Below are 22540 nucleotides of genomic sequence, written 5' to 3' on the forward strand. Positions count from 1 at the left end.
GCTCATCGTCGAAGCCGATACAATCTTGGAAAATGCGACCTCCGAATTGGATATCAAAACGAAAAACAAGTTAACGAGAATCGAAGAAATGTTAAAGGAAAAATCGAAACTGGTCTCAGATCTAGACGAAAAAATCGTATCCGTCTGTAAAGTGGAGGAAATCGAAAAGGAAATTGACGAAGCCGAAACATTGAAAATGCGAGTAATGGACGCTCTTGCGAATATTTCCCTCACGACAACGCCCTCAAATACGAGTACAACTTACACGACAACCGGATCCGCGGCACAATTTACAGAAAACAACCCTTCTATTCCGACCGGTTCACTATCGACGCCTCCTTCGACTCAAGCCATACAAACAACGGGATCTCCTCCAGCTTTTTCAGCTCCTCCTTCGCCGAATCAAACTTCCCAACATAGTGGTACACCTCCTACAACAAATGCAGCGACATCTAAACTACCAAAGCTCACCTTACCTAAATTTAGAGGCGAAGTGACACAGTTCAAGCCGTTCTGGGATACATTCGAAAGTGCCGTCCATTCGAACCCGAATTTATCGAAAATCGCAAAGTTCAATTATCTAGTAGCTCAACTCGAGGGAGCAGCGTCACGCGCCATTGCAGGGTTACCGATTACCGAAGACAACTACCAAGCGGCTGTGGACATTTTGATGAAACGATTCGGAAAACCACAACAAATCATCGCTTCCCACATGGACGAACTTTTGAAAATCTCCGTATGTTCTTCAGAAAGGCCTTCTCAACTCCGTTATTTGTATGACAAAATCAGCGTAAACGTAAGAGGCTTAGAAGCCCTGGGAATCAAATCTGCACAATATGGAAGTCTTCTCATTCCGGTAATTATGTCGAAACTTCCTCCCGATATACGAATTCACGTCGCTCGCAACACTAGTCAAGATGTCTGGGAAATCGAACCGCTGCTCGACCTATTGCAACGCGAAATCGAAGCGAGAGAAATGAGCGAAAGAGTTAAAACCGTCCCACCTTTAGAATCAAAACGACAGCCTCCTCTACATTTTGTTCCTGATAAATCGAAGGTTTTGCCACCCACTATTCCACCCGGTACTTCTGGTGCCTATCTTGCTGATTCACAAACCCAACAGTTTGCGCCGACTTGTGTTTACTGTTCTGGGAAACATTTCTCAGCTTCGTGCGAAACGGTCACCGAATTAAACGCTCGCAGAACCATCCTTGCTCGGGACAAAAGATGTTTCATGTGCCTTCGAAAGGGACATCAACAGGATCAATGCCAGAAAACTTGCAGAAGATGCGACAAGAGACACCATCAATCGATTTGTCCACGAAACGCGAACTCCTTCAACAACAACAACAACAACGCGCAGAATACAGAACGTCCCCTCAATTCCGACCGATCTACACAAGAAAGACCTAGGGACCAGACGATCAACGAAAGAGAGAATACTGGCATCACAACAGCAACTACGACAAATCGCGAGAGTTCAAAACCGAATTGCAGAGTGTTACTTCAAACAGCTAAGGCTGTAGCGACAAACGAAGATGGGACTAGATCGACCGTGGTGAGATTACTTTTCGACAGTGGAAGTCAGCGCTCTTACATCACTGAGAATTTACGAGCAACACTTCATCTGAAATCACTTCAAACTGAACGACTCAACTTGAACACATTTGGAGAAGCAAAGTACAAGAAGCAGAATTGCGATGTTGTGAAATTACAAGTACGAAGGTCTGGATGCGAAGATGCCATTAAAATTTCTGCTCTGACATTTCCGGTTATTTGCTCGCCTTTACCTGGCAAGGTCTCTGTAAACTACCCGCATTTGGATGGATTGGAGCTAGCGGATGAACCGTTTGACGCCGAAGGTTCGATTGATATTCTGATCGGCTGCGATTATTACTGGCATTTTGTAACGGGGGAGACAAGACGAGGAGACGAAGGTCCCATTGCTGTAAATAGCAAACTCGGGTGGCTGCTGTCTGGACCAGTTAAAGGAACACTCGATCGGAGTTATGTTACGCATTCAAATTTAATAATCGAAGGCCATGACGACCTATTTGCCCGAAACGAAGACGACGTTCTCACGAACACTCTGAAAAACTTTTGGGAGACTGAGGCAATTGGCATTAAGGATCTGACTCAACAGGAAACGAAGGAATCTTTCAAAATCGACGTTGCATGGAACGAAGACCGATACGAAGTCAATTTACCGTGGAAAGAAAATTGTTTGCCGCTATCCTCCAACAACTATCTGTTGTGCGAATCGCGATTAAGATCCTTACATCACAAGCTGCGCAAAGACCCAGAGTTATTAGCCGAATACGACAACATCATTCAAGACCAGTTATCAAAGGGGATAATCGAGCAAGTACCGAATAAAGAGAAAATTGCTGCGCGACATCATTATTTGCCTCATCATGCAGTAGTAAGAAAGGATCGTGAGACTACGAAGGTACGAATTGTGTGCGATGGGTCAGCAAAATCTGGTAACCAAGAGAAGTCACTCAACGATTGCCTTGAAACTGGGCCAAATCACATCCCACATGTTTTCAATATGCTAGCGCGCTTTCGGAAGAATCCTGTCGGTATCACAGCTGACATTGAAAAGGCCTTCCTTATGGTGGGAATCCAAGAGGATCATCGAGACTTTCTTCGATTCTTATGGTTTAGAAACCCAGATTGCGTTAAGCCTGAAATTGTACAATACAGGTTCACACGGCTCGTGTTTGGGTTACGCCCCTCGCCTGCTATTTTGGGAGCGACAATTCTACATCACTTACAACTACACAAACAAAGTGACCCCGAAATCGCTGAATTATTGGAACAATCTCTGTACGTGGACGACCTGTTAACGGGGGAGTCAGACGAAGAAAGAGGTCTCTCTGTTTACAAGAGATGCAAGAAGGTTATGTCCAGTGGAGGATTCAATCTCAGAAAATGGCGATCGAACTCGCGAAAACTACAAACGCAAATTACGAAACTTGAAAGTTCACCAGGATCAGCAAACACACAACAGGAGGTCACTAATGTCAACAAAGAAGATGACGAATCATTCGCGAAATCGAGTGTTGGTTGTGACTCAACGACTTCTGACAACGAAGATGTAGTAGTTAAAATTCTAGGAATGAACTGGAACACTCTCACAGACGAAATTTTCTTCAATTTCTCCGATCTGTGCCCATTTGCACAAGCACTTCCCCTCACCAAGCGATCTGTTCTAAAGGTTACGGCCAAGATCTTCGACCCCATGGGATTTTTGACGCCTCTTACAATAGAGATGAAGATCTTGTTTCAAGAACTTTGTATCAACAAAACAAACTGGGACGAAGAATTACAAGGAACTTTGCTTCACCGATGGAAATCGTTTCTCCAAGATCTGAAGTTCATTGGCGGCTATCGTATTCCTCGATGCTATTTTTCGCGACAACCTGTAACCTCTCAGATACATGGCTTCAGTGATGCTTCAGAACGCGCCTACGCCGCGGTGGTTTATATTCGAAACACGTACAGTGATGGTCGAATCGAAGTTAAATTGGTCGCTTCAAAATCGAGAGTCGCTCCTATCAAGGCACAGACAATTCCTCGATTGGAATTACTAGGAGCATTAATTTTGGCCCGACTCGTTAACAAGTTAAAGTCGATTGGAGCTGAATACACAACCGTTCTCTGGAGTGATTCTACAACTGCTCTATGCTGGATCAAAAATGAAAGAGTATGGAAGCAGTACATCGGTCAAAGAGTAGAAGAAATTCGACGTCTAACTCCCAAAGATTTATGGAGGCACTGTCCAGGAGAATTAAATCCTGCCGATCTACCATCGCGTGGACTATCAGCGAAAGAACTTTCTGCCAGCAATACGTGGTGGAATGGTCCGAGTTTTTTGTATCAATCCGAGAATGAATGGCCCGAAACTTCTCCATCGGAACAAGTGAACGAAGAACAAATTTTACAGGAAGCCGTCAAGAACGTACCAGATGTAACACATTCCCTTATTACCACTGCCTGCGACAAATTCAACCCGAAAGTTGACCAGATAATCGACATTGGACGGTTCAGCGACAGGACGAAGTTAATTCGAGTAACAGCGTTTGTGATCAAGTTCATCAACAAGCTCAAAAACCGAACACTTGAAAACCGGAAAGAAGAAATGGAAGATTTAACAACCACCGAATTGAAGGACGCCGAGAATCTGTGGATACACTCGGTTCAAGCATCGTCTTTTACCGATGAACTTTCTTTTCTGACTCGAAGGGATTCGAAATCAACGCCACCTATACGTGTTCCGCAGTTGGGACTGTTTCTCGACGACGATGGAATTATCAGATGCAAAGGACGGATCGCAAATGCTTCCCTATCGTCTTCTGCCAGAACCCCGATACTTTTGCCTGCCAAACACGCTTTCACCAATCTCACTATTAGGAATATTCACGATTTAGTCAAGCATTCTGGGATAAGGGACACGCTTACGAACTTACGAGAACGTTTCTGGATTCTACGCGGTCGCGAGACAGTCAAGAAAATCATTCGACACTGCGTTGTCTGCCGACGATTCGATGCAGCACCATGCAAACCTCCACAGTTCGCTGATCTTCCAACCAACCGAGTCTCAGACGATCCACCTTTTACTAATGTTGGAATCGACTTCGCTGGGCCATTTTACGTAAAGGAAAACGTCAACAACGCTGAATGTGTCAAAGTTTACGTGTGTTTATTTACATGCGCTTCAACCCGTGCAGTGCACTTAGAGTTGACTCGTGGACTCGGTGTCCAAGATTTCCTGCTTGCTTTCAGAAGATTCACCAGTAGAAGAGGACTCCCGGCTAATCTTCAATCGGACAATGCAAAAACTTTCAAATCATCAAGCAAGGATATTCGCAAATTAGTACGGTCACCGGAAGTTTGGCGATATTTAACCAACAATCAAATCAGTTGGAATTTCATTGTGGAAAAGGCGCCGTGGTGGGGAGGCTACTGGGAAAGGCTCGTCCGCAGCGTAAAGTCTCCTATCCAAAAAACCATCGGAAAATCTACCCTCACCCACGAGGAGCTAAGTACTCTATTGACGGAAATAGAAGGGTTGATCAACGCAAGGCCGCTAACTTATGTGTATGACGACGAGGAATCGATCTCGTATCCCTTAACGCCATCGGATCTGATTTATGGTCGAAGAGTTACTACAACTCCGAACAGTCAACATTTCGAAATCACTAGCACCTACGATTCTCTGACGAAGCGACTTAAACATCATAGGCATCTGTTGGGACAATTCACTCGTCAATGGAGAGATGAATATTTAACCAGCTTAAGAGAACATGTTATCAAGAACGCACGGCTAAGGGGAGACAATGGCGATACAGGGGTCAAGGTTGGAGACATTGTTATTCTCAAAAATGACAGCGTTCGTCGAAGCTTCTGGAAGCTTGCGAAAGTAGAAGAATTGCACCCGGGCCGAGATGGAAAGGTGCGAGCAGTTTCAGTTAGAGTTACGAGTACCAATGGTAGTTCAATTCAGCGCTTGCGACGACCCATTCAACATGTTGTTCCTCTGGAGGTGAACTCTTGAACTGAGCTGAGAACCTTAAACGTTGCCGTATTTAGATTTATTTCCTCACACTTGTAAATAACGCGAACATTTAGAAACAACGAACTTTGCGATAACACATATAGTCTTAGTTTATTTTTCAAAGCGAATATAGTTGACTCACACTAAGGTGATCAACTAGGGGGAGTGTCATAAACAGCCACGCGTATTTGTTATGTAATCAAAGTCGTCACGCTTTTCGTTTTGTTTGTACAAAGAGAGCACATGACAACAACTTGATTTACTGGTTTTTGTAGGATATCAAATTTAGTGGGTTTATTTAGGGGCGTGTGATTTAACTCGAAAGGTCTTTTCTGTACGATATCAAAGTGGAATAAATCAGAATTTATACGAAAACGATTACGACTACTTCGTGTTTATAACATTCCTACACTAATGTGATCTTAGATTCTTACAAATTCCCAAAGTTCTTACGTTTATTATGCAACTATTCTATTCCCCATCTTCTCAGTATTTCCTACCTTCGCCTTCCTCGATTCCTCCTTGATTTTCTCCAGTACTGTAGGTGGGATATCTTTTGCGGAACTTAACTTCTCTTCTATCTTTTCCAGATACTGTACCACGTGTTTAGACGAGTCCAGGTAATGACGTGACAGCACCAACAGTTGGTATCTTCCGGCGGCCCATCGTAACATCTCGTCCCAACGATCGGTTAACTTCGTGAGCTTCTCGCCAAGTCGCTCGGCTTCTTCGCCTTTGCTCGCTTGAAGTCGGACTTCACGACCTTCTTTCACGAGGGATTCGAACGAGTCTTGGCGGCTTCTGAAATTCGACTGAAACTCCTGGTGATTGAAGAGTTGTGTGTGAATTAGGCACCATAATCCAAACCGTAGTAACATTAAAATGGGTTTTATATTGAAATTTATAGAGTTGTTCTTATTCAGTATGTTTAGATTGAAACGAAATTTACTATAAACAAATGTAACGTCTATTAAAAGCTAGACGCTTCACAAGTTTTTTCACAAGTTTTATTTACTCACAACAGAACATTAAGTTATAACTAGGCTGGCTTACAAATAGCGAAGAGCTAATCGCGGCAAGCCAGACTGTACACAAAATAATAATTTTTTTTAACATTACATCCAACAATAACAATGATAATGTGTGAAGAGGAAAACTAGACAATAACGAAGTGTAACAAGGAAGACTAAGTCTAATTAAACTTCGGTCGGAATTTTAATCTTTCATTTTATTAATTATGGTATCTATCTCGACATAGGAATTTTCAATTTCTAATATTTCCGGCCTTTTCATTGATGAAACCCTTGATTACATACTCTTACATACGTCCATCGAAATCATCATTCGGTAAGTGTTAGTAAGTTTCAGTAGTATTAGGGTGCGTTCAATTGACCCTATTCGGGAATAGGAATACATACAATGATGTCAAGAAATCCTTCATAAGACAATTTTGAAATTACTGGAGTACAAAATGGCTCTTAAATTACCATGTGTCAGCCAAAGTGTGCAGAATTGTCTTCCCAAATTTACTGAAAAAGAGTAGTCTAACAGCTATTCTGCTTACTTTTATTCCGAAATACCGACAATCGAACGCAACCTTAGCAAAGGACAAGGCGCCCAATTACCCTCCATCCTTCTTCTTTTTTCCGTCTATTTGTTTTGCTTGCAAACCAACTTCCCTTTGTTCAACAAAACCCAAGCCTACTGCACGCTAATGTTATTATAAAGGTAAAACCTTACGCCATGCAGACCTTACGGAACGTACTACAAATTGTTGAGTCATGAAGATTAGCCAAAGTTCCCATGCATCACGTGGTATATCCCTGGGGCTCAAGGAAACATGGTAGTCCGGGAAACATGTAGGGCTCCGGGGCCCAATAAAGGAACTTGGATACATCAACATGACATGGAAAGAGGCAAAAAGGAAAGCCGCACACGGCAGAAGTGAAGTTATCAAAGACACCACCTATCTCATGAATATAACCGACAACCACTCACCTCCAGTCCCTTTAACTGCTGCACGGCCTCGTTCTCGTCACGTGGTTTCTCAATCTTAGTAAACCCTTCCATTTCCTCGACCCAGGCCAAAAACGCGTCCAATTTTTCATGGAAGCCTTTCCAGCTGTGTAATTCTCCCTTCAAAGTCTCGACTCGTTGTGGAATGCTGCTTGCAAGGGATTCCCATTTCTTTTTGAGCGAATCGCATTTATCGTCAACTATCTTGTCTTGAATGTACATCATGTATTTTCCAGAGTTGGACAATTCTTGGTAGCTTTCTACGGCTGACTGGAAATCCTTTTCACAGTTTTCCATATCTCGCTTTACGCCCTGAAAATTGCGACATCCACGTTTAGTGAAGCGGTTTTCAATTGAGCGTCGAAAGCAACTCGCGTTTGCTTTGGTTTTGCCTTACTGAGCTCTGATTGGCACTGAAATTTCGCGCAACGTCCTCAACCAATGAGAAACCAAACCAAAACCAATCGTGACTTCTTAGTAGGCGTTTTCCCGCGCTTGACGCCGGTTGCATGTATTTGATTCGAATTCTGATTGGTTGGTTGTGTTGTTGACGTCTGTCGTCATTGCTCAGAATAATTACGTTGGTCTTGGCACTCAATTGGAAACCGCTCTAACAAAGTTTTTTTTTTTATTTCCTGAGCAATGTCAGTAGTTACAGAAAAGACCTATATTAAGTCGAGAATAGATCGTTATTTTTAGAGAGCCTAATTGTACATAAGCTTCATGGTTTTCTTTAGGCCTCCTCACCACTGTGGCACCATTCTTCTTATTATTAGTTTTTTTCCTTCTCTTCCCTTGTGTTTGTCTCTGTAACGAGTCCTGGGTGTGGCAAATATAAGTAAATACCTTAAACGAAGTGCCAAGGGGGTAGGAAAATTGGTTCGTTAAATCGAGGGTTCGTATATCGAGGTTCTGTTCCACACATTTAAATATGCCGGGCTAGAGCATATCGTGTGTTATACTGAGGACTTATGAAGAGGTTGGTTAAATCGAGGTTCCACTGTCAATAACTTTACCTCATAATAAGTCAGCGCGTCTCTCAAGCTGTCCTCGTCTCTACTCGACAACCCTTGTTCATTCAATAACTGGTCTTCAGCCTGCACTACCCAGGATTCCATGTTCGCCAGCATTTCCTCACGCTCGGCCCAGTCCATTCTGAGGTCGTCCAAATCAATCAGCTTTTTCTCGGCCCGTTTGACGGCCAGGTTCCATTTCTCCTCTAGTTGCTTCAGCGTGTCTTTAATATCCAGATCCTTCAGTTTCATGCTCGCGGAGAGCTCTGAGCCTTTCCAGATCAAGTTGTCCAGAACTCCCCTTAGTTCACGCAAGTCCGCAAGCAGCAACTGTGTAAAAGGACAATCGAATATAGCATCAATAAGCGACACAACCACATTAAGAATGGATAAAAGCGTTAAAACTGTGGTGCTGAGTCGGTGGGGACTCAGTAGAAAAGAACGTTTGGTTTTTCTTTTTTAAAAATTTGCAGAGGAAATTTGTTGTCGTTGTTGTTGTTGTTGTTGTTTAGTATAGGCTAAAGTACCTTCTCTTCTTCTATGAGAGCAGCCACTTCCTCCGAGCTCCCAAAGTAAGGTACGTTTGCTTCAAGTTTCTCCTCCAACTCTTCAAACCGTGAAGTAAATTCTTCAAACACTTCTTGATACTCGTTTAGCGGCTTCAGTCCCTGCTCTGCGCTGCTCTCAGACATTCTGGCTTTTTCAAACAGTTCATTCCAGCGCTCCCTCAAACTGCACAGCTTGGCTTTGAAGTGCATCGTGCCCGCATCCCCCACTCCTTCGGACATCTTGCGCGCTTCCTCGGAGAACACAGAGAAGCTTTGGCGCCGCTGGAACAATTCGTCCGATACTCCCTGAGAAATAACGAAATCCCAGAAAACAGTTTATTTCAAACTTTAGAGAAAGATTCAATAAAGAAAGCATCAAACGCAGCATTTCCACACTGTAGGATTTAGGTAAAAACATCTGCATTTACCCCGATAACCAAGAAATCAAACAGGCTCTGCGTTCTAAAACACTGCTAATACGCGATTTTCACAATGACGTTATTTTACTCGAACTACCGAATAAAACTATTTTCCATGCTAAAAGAGCATGTTGCGAAAAATTTAGACTACTACATAACGGTATACAGAGTAAGATGGCACGAAGATCGTCCCACTACTTTCCAACAGAATCACGCATAACTGAAGATTTCTCCGTGCTTTCAGGTTGGCCATTGAGCCATTTTTCAACAGTGTCAGCTGAACACAGCTAATATTATCTCAAGATATAAAACCTAGCATCAAAGAAATACTCACCTTAACTTGAGACAGCCATTCTTGTGACACACGGCTTTCTCTGCGAGTCCTCTCCAGTCGCGAGTCGACATTGTCCATATACTCCACGAATTTGTCCAACTGCTCTTGGAATCCTTCCCACTGTTTACACTTGGAGTCTAAGCTTTCCAGGTGAGCTGCAATCTCGTCAAAGAGAGACTTCTTCAACGACGATATGCTGTTGAGTTGCTCCTCAATTCTTGCCTTGCAATCTTCGCTGGCTTTCATTTTAATCGTTGTTCCCAGAGAAAAGATGAAGTTGTAGTCTGCCAATCGAGTGTGGAGATCTTGTTGGAAATCCTTTCGAAACAAATCACAAGAAAAACTGACAAAGTATTCCACAGAACGACTCGTAACAAAAAGTCAAAACAGTTTTTGATATCTCTGTGGAGATTTACGCAAATTAATTCAGAATAAACACCCACATTTAAGAACCTACTTTTTTCAAGATCAGCCTGAATAAGTCTTCATATATTTATGGTAAGGTTCTTATATAACAGGTGTCTAAAATGACGAATTTTAGCCTGGAGGTTCTTAATCCACTTGTTCTTTTATGCGGGTGGTTTACTGTACCGTCCCCCTACCAACAATATAATTATTTCTGAAATAAACCATCATCTGTGAAGGATTTAGTTGGATAACGATAGCAAGCATATTGTAGATTTACAGCGCTTTCTTAAGATATCTTTGTAATGCGCATGAAGTCGTGTAAGAAATAACATCAAATAGACAAATAACGTTTTACGTTTACATAAACAGGTTGAACCTGGAAGAAGCTAAAACTACAACTACTGGGGCGACTTTAACAAATTTCAAGTACCCCGAAACACATTTTTTTTCTTAAATTAACGCTTGCATTTTAACATGTCCTCATAACCACGTCAGAGAGCTGAACTAATGTAAACATCGATCAAGCACCTGTAATCAATTAGAGGACAACTTTCATGACTGACGACTATGTTTATTCTCATTACCTCTCCGCCTTTTAGCACATTAACACCTAAAGAGAATTTAGAGATTCATGATCGTTTTCCATACCTGCACCTCCTGTTTCTGTTCACTAACTCCTTCAATACCAGTAATATTTAACGCCTTTCTCTGTGTCACCTCTACCTCCCCCTCAGCCAAAACTTCTTTAAACCCCTCCAGCGCCTCGTTATACCGTGACCAGTTGTTTAACGCTGTCTCAAGCTCCTCTTGTCTCTGTTTACAGTCCTTGAACACTTCACTCGAGAGAGTTTCCAGCCGCGCTACGTTTGATTGCACGAATTCCAATGCGCCTTCCACCTGCACGAGTTCCTTACCCTGAGAGATCGCTTCTTCAATTTGCGTTTGATGCGACTCTAGTGATTGTAAAATGTCCTGCGATGAAGAAATAAGTTCAAATATGGTTATATCTGTCGTTATACACACCACGGTTGATATTACTTCCCGCGGTAATTTTTCACAGAACGGTATAGGACGTTACATCGATTACACTCATGTTAAATTACCGTGATGATCGACATCAAAAACCAAAGGACCATCACGCGCAGATACAAAACAACAGTCCCCTGCTAAGAGTTTTATTGTTGAATGTCAAATTTCAAAACAAATGCATTTGAAACGGCCATGGAATCTCTTGTGTCAAGCACGTTGCTGTATTCTTGGATATGGGGCTCCCTTGTCAGGGGGAGACTGAGATAAAGCTTTCCCATGATAGATTTGTTAAATCCATTAAGTACAGATTTAAAATATCTTAAGTGACCTGTAAAGAAGTCTACATTTGTATATTCGGCTAAAAAGAATGCAGAAAACTACGGGTGGAATCCATGCCGGTTAGGATCTCGAGACTGCTGGCAGTCCCTTTCTAGACAGTTGAGAGGACGAACTGATCGAGTAAGCGTGACAACGGAACAATTGTCGATGACACTGGGCAGAACAAACCCTCGTTCCACCCATGTCGAGCTTGTTTCTTTCCTTTGCTGACTCGCGTGATCGTCTCCCCTATCCCACTACCTAAAAAGGGGCTGTTGACAGTTTATGTGCCACATCCTCCAACCCGATTTCCCAACAGGGGTAGTGAGGAGTCACGATATAACCACTTTACGTAATCGCCTAGCCCCAGGACTCTCACCTTGACACCCTGCAGTTCGTTCTCTACATCCACCACGCCATCCAAACAAAATTCCACTTCAAGGCGACTTTTCACTTCCTTTAGAAACGTGACATGCTTTTGAGTACACTGCTGATGTTGAAAGCATTGGAGCATGATAGAGAGTCTGTTACTCTTGTCACGCACGGTAGGTAACGCTGCTTCCACTCGTGCTGTAACGGAGCGCACATCTTGTGTAATTTCCTGATTGCTGGGCGAGCTACCGAGCTTTTCTGAAAGTTCATTCAGGGTCTGAAGTGACTGGAGTTGATTGTCCATTGCGGCAGTGAGCACCTACGTGAATCAGAAAGAAGAAAACATTTAGGGCGCATTTTTGTCCGTTAACGATCGAATCGGAATCTGAAAACATTTTCCGAAGGATTAACCCTCATTCCCCAAAATCATTAGTCGTTTCAAGTCATTACTTTTGCGTCTGTGAATGAAACCCTCAAAGTGTGATCATTCAATATAAGTTATTCAGCAGTACTTTCTGTGGCACTGCACTGCTGACATAAAATCGCTGAAACCATTTAAAGGAACATCACTGGGAAGACCTTCCCGTGGTACTGTTTATTATGCTGTAAAACGTGGATGAAGCGGTATTTTCCTGTGGCGCTGTTCATTATGCTGTAGAGGGTGGTTCCAACTTTGAGTCTGTAGATGAAACCTGACAGTGAGCTATCATCCAACAGTAATTTCCTGAATTACGTTTGATTTTCAATTCACAAAAGGTTTCACAAAAGTGACAAAACTCACCTGAAAATTCTCCATCAATGGCTGGAATTCATTATAGTCTTGCACCTTGTCCAGGGCATCACAAGTCTTTTCCACATCCTGAACCCACTGAGCCAGTGATTGTAGCTTATCTTTGTAATCAGAAAAGTTCTCGGCCATAATCTGCATCTTTGGATGAAGCTCATCAATCTTGGTCTTCACTTCATCCCATCTTGTTCTAAGCTCTCGTACTGCAGTTTCAAGCTGCTCTTCTTCATGCGGCAATTGCAACTGTGATTTCGCTTCCTGGAGATTACAGAAATCGTCTTCGATGCTGTTAATTGCATCAGGATTTCCTAACACACGCTGGAAAAGCAAACATTGAAGTGAAAAGTCAGAATAGCCTGATGCAATATAATTACAGTAGAAACGTCGAGGTTGCTCAGAAATGACTCTAAAGGTTTGTCTTAGGGCGCAAGTTTCCACTTGTCAGAACTGACCGGCCAGATTGGTCATTTTGCAAACGGAATGCACCAATTTGAACAACAGTTGATATGCTTTTTTTTATTGCTTCAAAATGGCGGACACTACTCTCAGAATGTGCCATTCTGCAGAATTTGAATAATCAGTCCTTGAAATTGGTCATTCCATTTACAGACCGACTGGTGGCCAGACCAGGGTTCAATTTAATAAAACGTTTACATTGTAGTTTACATGCTGGGCCATTGGTTTTGCATGTGCACACAAAAACGAAACTCGATGAAGAGTTCAAACACGAGTTCAATAATCCTCGTTAAAGACTTGTAACAGTGTTTACCGGACTCATTTTCTGAATGAGTGTGAAATAAATAGGGCCCAGATTGTCAGTTACAAATGTAAAGTTTTATTAGTCCCAGTTCTGACAAATGAAACGCGCCCTTAAAGTCCACGAGTTAGAATGAACTAATTCGACCAACAAAACACAACAACGACAAAATTTAAAAATACAGCCGAAGATGTGCAGTGAGGGGGCAAAACGGACTATACCTGGTATCGCTCATGGAGGTCCCCACTGTATCCTTGGGTACTAAACTGATGATTCACCTCAGCCCACTCTTTATCAAGACCGTCAATGTTCCTTTTTAATGAGGACCTTAAATCTTCAAAATGGCTCCTAATCAGGCGTGATTTCTCTCTACTGTACACCTCACCCCACTCCTGTGCTATGAAGGTAGCTTCACCCTCCAAGCGCCTTTTGACTTGTTCGTTTGGCATAATGGCTCGCAGTTGCTCGTGTGTTTGTAAAAGGTCGTTGCAGGTAGCTTGGATGCCGTCTAGTTCGTCATCAGAGACCTTGAAAGAAGAGGAACAATTATCTTAGACGTTAAAATGAGAAGAAACACTCGACAAAAGAAAACGCTAATACTTGGCTTTATCAGCTGAATTGATTTGCTTTAAGGGAGGCGGCGTGGCCAAGCGGTTAGGGCGCCAGACTTTTAATTCTGAGATTGAACAGATTGAACAAATAGGTAAACGAAGAAGCAGCGATGTCCAAGGGAGAATACCTTACCTGGGATAGATCCGATTCTAGAGTCCAGGAGCGCATTTTCCTGGCATTTTCCTCAAAATGTTTCAGCAGTTTATAGCACTCCTGTAGGTTACTGCAGTGTGACTCTACGCCTCCTTGAATAATTTTCCACTTAGTGTTCAGAGAATTGATTTTCTCCTGTGGTTTGGAGAAGTCGATATTATCAGCCAGTGAACTGCGTAGCTGTACATATAGTTGATTCCTACTCTCCACGAATTGACTGTGTTGATCCATGTCTTCAAAAAGATGCTACGTACAAAGAGAATGAAAAAGAATTAACAACATTGACACTTTTGTGTGCAGAAAGTTATGGCACTATATTAAGGACGGTGCCTACTATTGTTACTGCGCATACGTTCTGCGCATCGCGAGATACTCGGGTTTCCTATGAATGGTGCCTACTAATACAGGAATATTTTTGCGCGTTTTAAAACTATACGAAGAAAGCAGAACTTACCAAATGCTTTTGGTACCTCAAAAGAAAATTGGGGGTAACCACGCATTTTTCAGAGATAATTAAGCTTCAATTTAGGAAAAAATCCCATACATTGCTTTATATTTTGGCGTTTTTTAGAGATATTATTGCTTAAGTATCTCTGAAAAATGCGTGGTTACCCCCAATTTTCATTTTGGATTCCAATAGGCCTTGCTGAGATCTGCTTTTCCCGCATGGTCATAAACCGCACAAAAATACTTCGGTATTAGTAGGCACCGTCCTTAAGGAAGCTTTTACTACATGTAAGAGGTGAGCCTCGCAGCCCTTGGGATGAAAGAATCCATATGCCTTTTTGTAAGGGACACAAGGACGAATATTCTGCTTTTGATCTCAGTTCGTATTTGTGTTCCACGGCAATCTGAATGAAATACCTACACGGATGAGATTTAGACTCTACAATATTGTTTACTTAAGTTGTTTTATTTTCTGTACTTTCTGAGCAATGCCTCAGTGTTGTTGTTTTTATAGTTATTGTTGGTATTGTTTGCTTGTTGTTTATTGTTGTTGTTAATTATTAGTTGTTATTTGTTCGGTGTTTGTTGATGTTGTTATTGCTATTGTTGTTGTTTGTGCTTGTTTTTTGTTGTTATTTATTAGCTGTTGTTGTGTTGTTAATTATTAGTTGTTGTTTGTTTGTTGTATTAGGGTTGCAAACCGGGTTGCTGTTCGGATAGAAGCTACGGTAACCTTAATTTTTAGCCTATCACTAAACTTTCACTCGTTTTTCACTTTCCCCCGCTTCACCCTGTCGAGTTTGCTACGAGTAACACCTTCACATCACGCCCACATTCGGCACTTTCCGCTGCTTTTGAGAGTTACTCTGAAATAAACACTCACTCGCCTACAGTACACGAGATCTGCTGGGACACTTTACAACCAAACCAATAATACCCTTTCGTCTTCCCCAACGCTCTTTCAATGTTGTTTCTCACAATTCTACTAGCCAATCTTACGAACCAATATTACGGAGGCAGGGTGACGAAAAGACTGAGGCAAGAACCAGCTACAGTGTACTCACCGTGTATCTGCCCAGTTCTTTTTCAACTTCCTCCAGCGTGTTAACATTCTTGTAGGCTTCTAAAGCCACAAGTGCCTCCTCCAACCAGTTTAACTCCTCCTCTAATCCGGATTCAAATTGTTCAAGTTGCGGTAAGATCTGCTTTAGTGTAAGGTACCTATAAGAACAGAACGAGTGGTTATTACGTTTTACCGGCCTTATGAATTCTAAATGTTTTCATTTTGAGACTATTCAAATCAAAGCTACTGAGCAGTACTTTCCTGTGGTGCTGTTTATTATGCCGTACAAGGTGGTTCTAACTTTTGAGTCTGTGGATGAAATCCTCAAGTGTGACCATTCAAATGAAAGCTACTGAGCAGTACTTTTCTGTGGTGCTGTTTATTATGCTGTAGAAAGTGGTTCTAACTTTTGAGTCTGTGGATGAAATCCTAAAGTGTGACCATTCAAATGAAAGCTACTGAGCAGTACTTTCTTGTGGCGCTGCTTATTATGCTGTACAAGATGCTTCTAACTTTTGAGTCTGTGGATGAAATCCTAAAGTGTGACATTTAAATGAAAGCTACTGAGCAGTACGTTCCTGTGGTGCTGCTTATTATGCTGTACAAGATGCTTCTAACTTTTGAGTCCGAGGATGAAGTCCTAGAGAGCAAACGAGAAGTTCTTTTCACTGGTACTGGTTTTCGACAGTACTTTCCAGTAACGCCCTTCGTTATTCAACTTTTCCTATTAGAAATATTGCACAATTTCACAAATTATTTCTTTGTTATTCTTCACAGAAGGAAGAAGAGAGCAGAACAAATCCATCTCCTTTCCAATACCTGTGTGGAACAGAAGCCTTGATCTTCTCAAATCTCCGGTTGATGTTTGACAGAGTGGCGTTTATAGAAGAGGCCATGTCTGTCTTGAAGTCCTTGAGGATGGCTTTTGTGAGTCTGTTTAATGAGTTCACATTTGATTCGCAATTCTCAATCTCCTTCTGAGTAACCTAAAGACACGTGGAGAAACATCTTGAAAGTACAATACTGGCAAAGGTACGGTTATTTATCACAACTGATTTTTCCAGGAAAGTTAACATGAAGTCCTCCCTTAAGTATCAATTCATTATTAAACGATCAGGCTACAAGACAATAAAGAACAAGTCATACATTGCCTTGATATTCTACAAATTAAAATCTCGTTGATTTAGACCAGAAATACGCAATTTAAAACATGTCCTTATGCCCATGCACCTAATATGTAGCCCTTGGGTTGTTCTGCCCGCGTTCTATTACTGGGCTCGGTTGATAGAAGGCCGGTCAACTCTAATGCCCGATTAAAAGTTATCGAGATCTTCGCCTCGCTCCAAAAATGGTTTTTAAAATCTTTTGGAACAATCTTTATGGATTAGTAATTTAAGTTTGCGTTAACCTAGGATTATCGATTGGCTTCATCGAGCTTTGAGCAACTGGGCCCTGGTCTGCACGTTAGTTGTCACGGTCAGTAGAGTTCTTCTCTGCTAAGTGCAACATCCGCTTGAAGATAAAGCTGTAAATTTTGAGTTCTCGAGGAGGAAGATAAGAACTGAACTAAATCATCCTGAAACTGTTGTTATCAAAAAAACTCAACGAAGATTTAATTTCTATTTAGGAACATAACACCATTCTGTACGTATCAGTCTTCGGGTCCCATAAGTTATCGCGTCTTTCGAGAAACGGGTGCCTGTTTCATTTACCTCAAGCCTGTCGGTTCGTTCCTTCACTACCTCGTACGTTCCTTCAACAGCAGAGGACACAAACACCTCAGCATCATTAATCCAGTCCATGACCCCATCAACTGTCGCCTCAAATTGTTCCAGCTTTGAGTTCCGTTTGTCGCATTTCATAATTCGCGAGTTTCTCCTTATAATGCGGTTCAAGCGTCGATCCACATCACGGAGCAGCTGGCTCATCTCGATCTTCACTCGGTCTTGACAATGCGCTAGAACTATCTTACTACAGTCTTGAACGGTTGATGCATCAGATTGGATTTTCTCCACGTCTTTCAAGTATTCCTGGGAAATGAACAAGGGTAGGGACAATTGACTGATGGGCAAGTGGCGCGTTCTGGTTTGCGCGCGAATTAAACATTAACTTTTTTGTTTAATTGAAGGGGGGATTTCATTCCATTCAATGTTGTAGCAAGTTTCCCACCTAAATAGGAAAGGGTGTATCTAAAGTTTATTCACAGCTACAAGAGACATTTTAACGCTTTCCTTTCCCAAAGCCAAGTCTTAGTATTGTGATACCGTCATAATGTTTGGGTGTATGAATACTTGATGACACCACACGAATTGCAAGACTGGGGGCGGGGGGAGGGTTTAAGTGGCCCCAACGAAGCCACTACCCCCAAACGATTCCGCCAGTATTGTAGGTGAGAGAGACTGATTTATAGCAAGTATCAAACGCCACAATTGCAAGGTCGCAATTTCTGTTGAAAGCTTTGCACAATCTTTTGAACTTACGTTCACATAATATACAGTTGAATAACTTAACGTAAAGTATAAGGCAGTTACTCTAACACAATTTATAACTCACTAACCACGAAAAGTATGACCATTCAAATAACAGCTTTCCTGTAGTGCTGTTTAACTTTTTAGTCCGTGGATGAAATTCTAAAGTGTGACCATACAAATGAATGACACAGAGCAGTACTTTCCTGTGGAGCTGTTTATCATGCTATACAAGGTGGTTCTAGCTTTTCAGCTTATGGGATGAAAGCAATTCTGGAGTACCTTCATACAACAATGACATCATCCATTTGTTGGCAGCCATGACAAAGATTGAAATAATTTAAACAATTCCCTTTACATGACGTACCTTGCAAGCCTTAAGCGTCCCGTTCTTAATCAAACCTTCCGCACCCTCCATCCATTTGCACACAGACGCCATCAGCGTGTCAAAAGTTCTCCACTTCTTGTTAAGCTCCTCGAGGTGTCTCAGACGCGAGGTAACTTCTTCTGCCATCTTATCAACTTGTTGATCCACACTCCAAATAAGGGTTTTCACCTCGATCCGGCGGGATTCTGGGAGAATGTTCATGAACGCGTCCCCCGCTTCGTGAAGACTTCTCCGATTCTTTTTGCATTTCTTTAGGAACTTTTTGTCGAGAAAAAACAGCTGTGGGAAAATATTGATAGAATGTAAAACAGAGAAGAAAAGTCAAAGTGGAATCCAGTGCGTCAAAAATTGTGCCTCAATGTTAGATCTTGCATCCCCAGTTCACATGATATAATAGTTTCATAAACTCACTCCAAATTATTCCTCGCCAGCACGTCAACTATCGCTTAGAGAACTGGTCATAACAAGTTTGTTCGAAGAGGACTACCTGTTCTGGGGCAGGAGAGTTATCAAAGACACCACCTGTCTCCTGAACATTACCGACAAAATTTTATTGCCATTAAAGTTTGTGTTGACACAGAAATATTCAGCTAACAAGAGTTAGCATTGCTAGATAAACAAGAAAAGTGAGGTCTGAATCTCATTGTCATTTTTTTACGGCTGGACATAGGGGTGGCTATGCAATAAAGACACCATCTTTTGAGATTGAGAAAAGGGGGGTGCAGGCAGAGACCACCATCTATTTTGTGGTTTGGTGGGTCCAGTTTGAGTACAGTTTTGACCACTTCCCGTATTATCGATTGGTGATAATGTTTCGAGCAAACAAGGCCAATATCTATTTGAAATACAACTGTTTTAACACTGCGCTTTAGAAATTACGTCGACTGTGACTGGATTTCTGGTGACGAATATTGCGCCCACAACTTAGCTATTGGGGCATTCAGCTGTTGTTGTGATCACTGAAGTTGCTAAAATAACCGCAAAGATCTCTTTTGGCGATCTTTTTCACTTTATCGCTGATGTTTAGTCATTCAATACTGCAGCAAAGACAAGTTTGAATATCAAAACATCGCCTTATAGAACACTGCAAGTACTTTCAACGTCTAAGGTTATCCAATATGAATAAGTAAATTCTCAGAACATATAATGTTAAGTACCCTCTTAAGAACAGTAGAACGAATTTGAACTTTGATCACAGCACAATGTACACATACCGTGTGTTCCCCGAGGGCCTTCTCCACATGAGCCTGCGATGCGTGCTTGACTGGTTGACAGCTGAGTTGTTTGCGCCCAGCTTCTAACACCACAAGGTTCTTGGACCTGGCGTGCTCATAAGCGAGTCTTTGTTGTCGGTCAGCGGACTTCTCTCGTACTGCTTTGATGCGATCGTCGACTTCTTTGAGCAGCGACGCATCCACAACAAGATCCTCCTCACCACCCGACTGGAGAATAGCATCCAGACCCTCACAATGCTCGTCCAAGTCTTTGAAGAAGGTCTGGGTATGAAACAAGAAGGCATTGGTACTGAGGGGCAGCGTGGTCGAGTGGTCAGGGCGCCGGACTTGAAATCCGGAGGTCCCGGGTTCAAGTCCCGCTCTGACCACTAGATGGAGTTGTTTCTCGGTAGCCCCAAGTTCAACTCCTCGGCCGCGTTTGTAAATAGCCAGCTGGTCTGCCTCCTGCCAGTTGGGATTTTTAACCATGTTATTTTCAATTTAAATGATTTATTTGTGACGTTTAATGCTCGGCCCCACTAGCACTTGTGCTATAAACACTGCCGAGGGTAAACAAAGGTTATTTATTTATTTATTTTTTTTAGGTGAGAACTCAAGAGACGGTTATGCAAACCTCTGATGTTATGTCACGCATTTTTCAGTCAGGAATTCAAAAGTGTTCCCTAAAGATTAAGATCAGTGTTACTGGTTTCTCCAAAACCGTGGTTGTTCACGTGGCGTTCAGTTAGAAGCTGTACCCAACGATAAACCGACGCGCACCTTTTATCCAGTGTAGACGGGGTCCAGTAGGGGGAGGGGGGAGGGGTCCACCAGTTGGTTTTATCTTTTGACTGTCAGTTATTCCCGTTGTTTGTTGAACGCTCAATTTCCATAGCAGATTTAGCACCTACTTAGTTGAGAAAAAAAATACACTAACAAACCTCGTGCTGCTTCAATAGAAACTTGGGAGGAACTTCGCAGATCCAGTTCTCTTCAGTCTCGTAATAGTTGAGAAGGGCCTCGGCCTCGTGTAACCATAGCAACAAGTTGCCAAGCTTGCCGTCCTTCCTCACGTGACGTCCTACTTCCCAGATCCTCTCTTCCAGTACCGTGACCTTGTGCTTCACTACTTCCCACTTGGTGACAAGAATTTGAAGTTTGTCCTCGGGAAGGGAGAACTGGGGGTATTTTGTCTCGATAATCCGACTGATGTGATATTCGCGTCTTTGGATTTGCTGTCGAAAGATTTGTATCTGCTTCTGTTGAAGGGAAAAAATAAAAAAATAATATTGTAAGATGATGCATTTGCATGTTTTTGTTCAACATCTTTGAACGTCTCTCTGAACAACTTTTACATGTATTCATAAGCTCTTAGTCGAACACCGTCAGTATAGAATCCTTCGCAACCGACCATCTTCATAAGACACCATTTCAATAAGTTGTCTTTCAAACACTTTACTTAGTATCTCTCGTAAATCACCATGTCCCCTAACCACTTAAAAACCCCCTTTAATCAGTTCCCAGATCTCAGTCAAACACTGTATTTACTAGAATCTCTTGTAAGCGACCATCTCCCTTAAGCGACCACCTTCATAACATCCTGTTTGAATCAGTTCTCAGTCAAACACTGTATTTATAATCTCTTGTAAGAGATCATCTCCCTTTAGCGACCACCTTCATAAAATCCTGTTTCCATCGCTCCTCATTTTTCTCACTCTCCCCAGTCTCTTCCAGAGGCGACAGAGGCCTCTGTGGAGGAGAGAGAACCTGAGTTATGTCACGTTGTTCTATCTCTTGAGCAGTAGATAAAATCTTAAGTCACGTTCGACTGACCGCAATCCGGTAAAGGAATACACAGAATAGCCACGACATTCCTCGGGTTAGGTAAGGTTAGGAAGAGCTTTCTGCAAACGTTTGTTGATATATGATATTCAAAGCCCGTTTTGCATCCTGGTAACTCCTAAAACCTCTTATGAGAGATTTGTAGTATTGAGAGTACGTATTCCTATTGCAGGATACCGCTAATCATAAGTGGTTGCTCATATGAAAGCTGTTTTAACAAGGGTGTATATATTAAAATACGTACATTCTTGTTGCACTGTTTAGTACATGTACAAGGTGGCTCGAGCGTTTGAATCGGTTGACAAAACAAATAGCTACCGAGCAGCACTTTCCTGTAGTACTGCAGTACAAGGTAATTCTAACGTTTTAGTTTGTGGGCAAACGAACTAGCTATACAGCAATACATTCTGTCGATACCGTTTACTATGCAGTACCAATCAAGTGTGTATTTGTCAAAACTATTCAGCGGAGTGATAATCAGTTGATAAGTACAAGATAAAACGATCTTGTTGATTCGTTGAGCGGGTTATTAACAGTTACCTCGGAAGAGTTTGTTGACATTTTAACACGACAGCCTCCCAATATCCACCAAATAGAAATGACATCATGTTCACAAACGCGTAAATCTTGCAACAACAGCATACATTCAACCTAAACAGGCTCTCTCGAGATCACCTTCAAAATCATGCCTGTTCTCATCTTCACAAGCTAAGTTTAGCCTCTGTCTTCAGTGATGCGAGAGATTTTACGAATGCAAATTTGAGTCAAGAATCAGCTGTGATTGTTCCTTAG

The 22540-nt window shown here is 42.1% G+C and overlaps 1 protein-coding gene across 3 annotated transcripts in view; it reads right to left on the minus strand.

Annotated features, from left to right (window-relative positions):
- The window catches only part of LOC146481641 (nesprin-1-like), a 118255-nt gene that overhangs the window by 76491 nt on the left and 19224 nt on the right, over positions 1–22540 (minus strand). For all 3 annotated transcript variants that reach the window (XM_085107689.1, XM_085107691.1, XM_085107690.1), the window contains 16 exons: positions 20848–21165; positions 19907–20188; positions 18672–18971; positions 17549–17866; positions 16656–16822; positions 15838–15994; positions 14306–14572; positions 13783–14088; positions 12799–13122; positions 12025–12336; positions 10947–11270; positions 9891–10208; positions 9117–9443; positions 8593–8919; positions 7559–7888; positions 6061–6381 (listed from right to left, as the gene is read on the minus strand). In XM_085107689.1, the coding sequence (XP_084963815.1) occupies positions 6061–6381; positions 7559–7888; positions 8593–8919; positions 9117–9443; positions 9891–10208; positions 10947–11270; positions 12025–12336; positions 12799–13122; positions 13783–14088; positions 14306–14572; positions 15838–15994; positions 16656–16822; positions 17549–17866; positions 18672–18971; positions 19907–20188; positions 20848–21165 (4698 nt within the window). The remainder of the gene's footprint in view (positions 1–6060; positions 6382–7558; positions 7889–8592; positions 8920–9116; positions 9444–9890; positions 10209–10946; positions 11271–12024; positions 12337–12798; positions 13123–13782; positions 14089–14305; positions 14573–15837; positions 15995–16655; positions 16823–17548; positions 17867–18671; positions 18972–19906; positions 20189–20847; positions 21166–22540) is intronic.

This window comes from Pavona decussata, unplaced genomic scaffold (genome assembly GCF_977016875.1).
Source record: "Pavona decussata unplaced genomic scaffold, jaPavDecu1.1 SCAFFOLD_48, whole genome shotgun sequence".
NCBI lineage: Eukaryota > Metazoa > Cnidaria > Anthozoa > Scleractinia > Agariciidae > Pavona > Pavona decussata.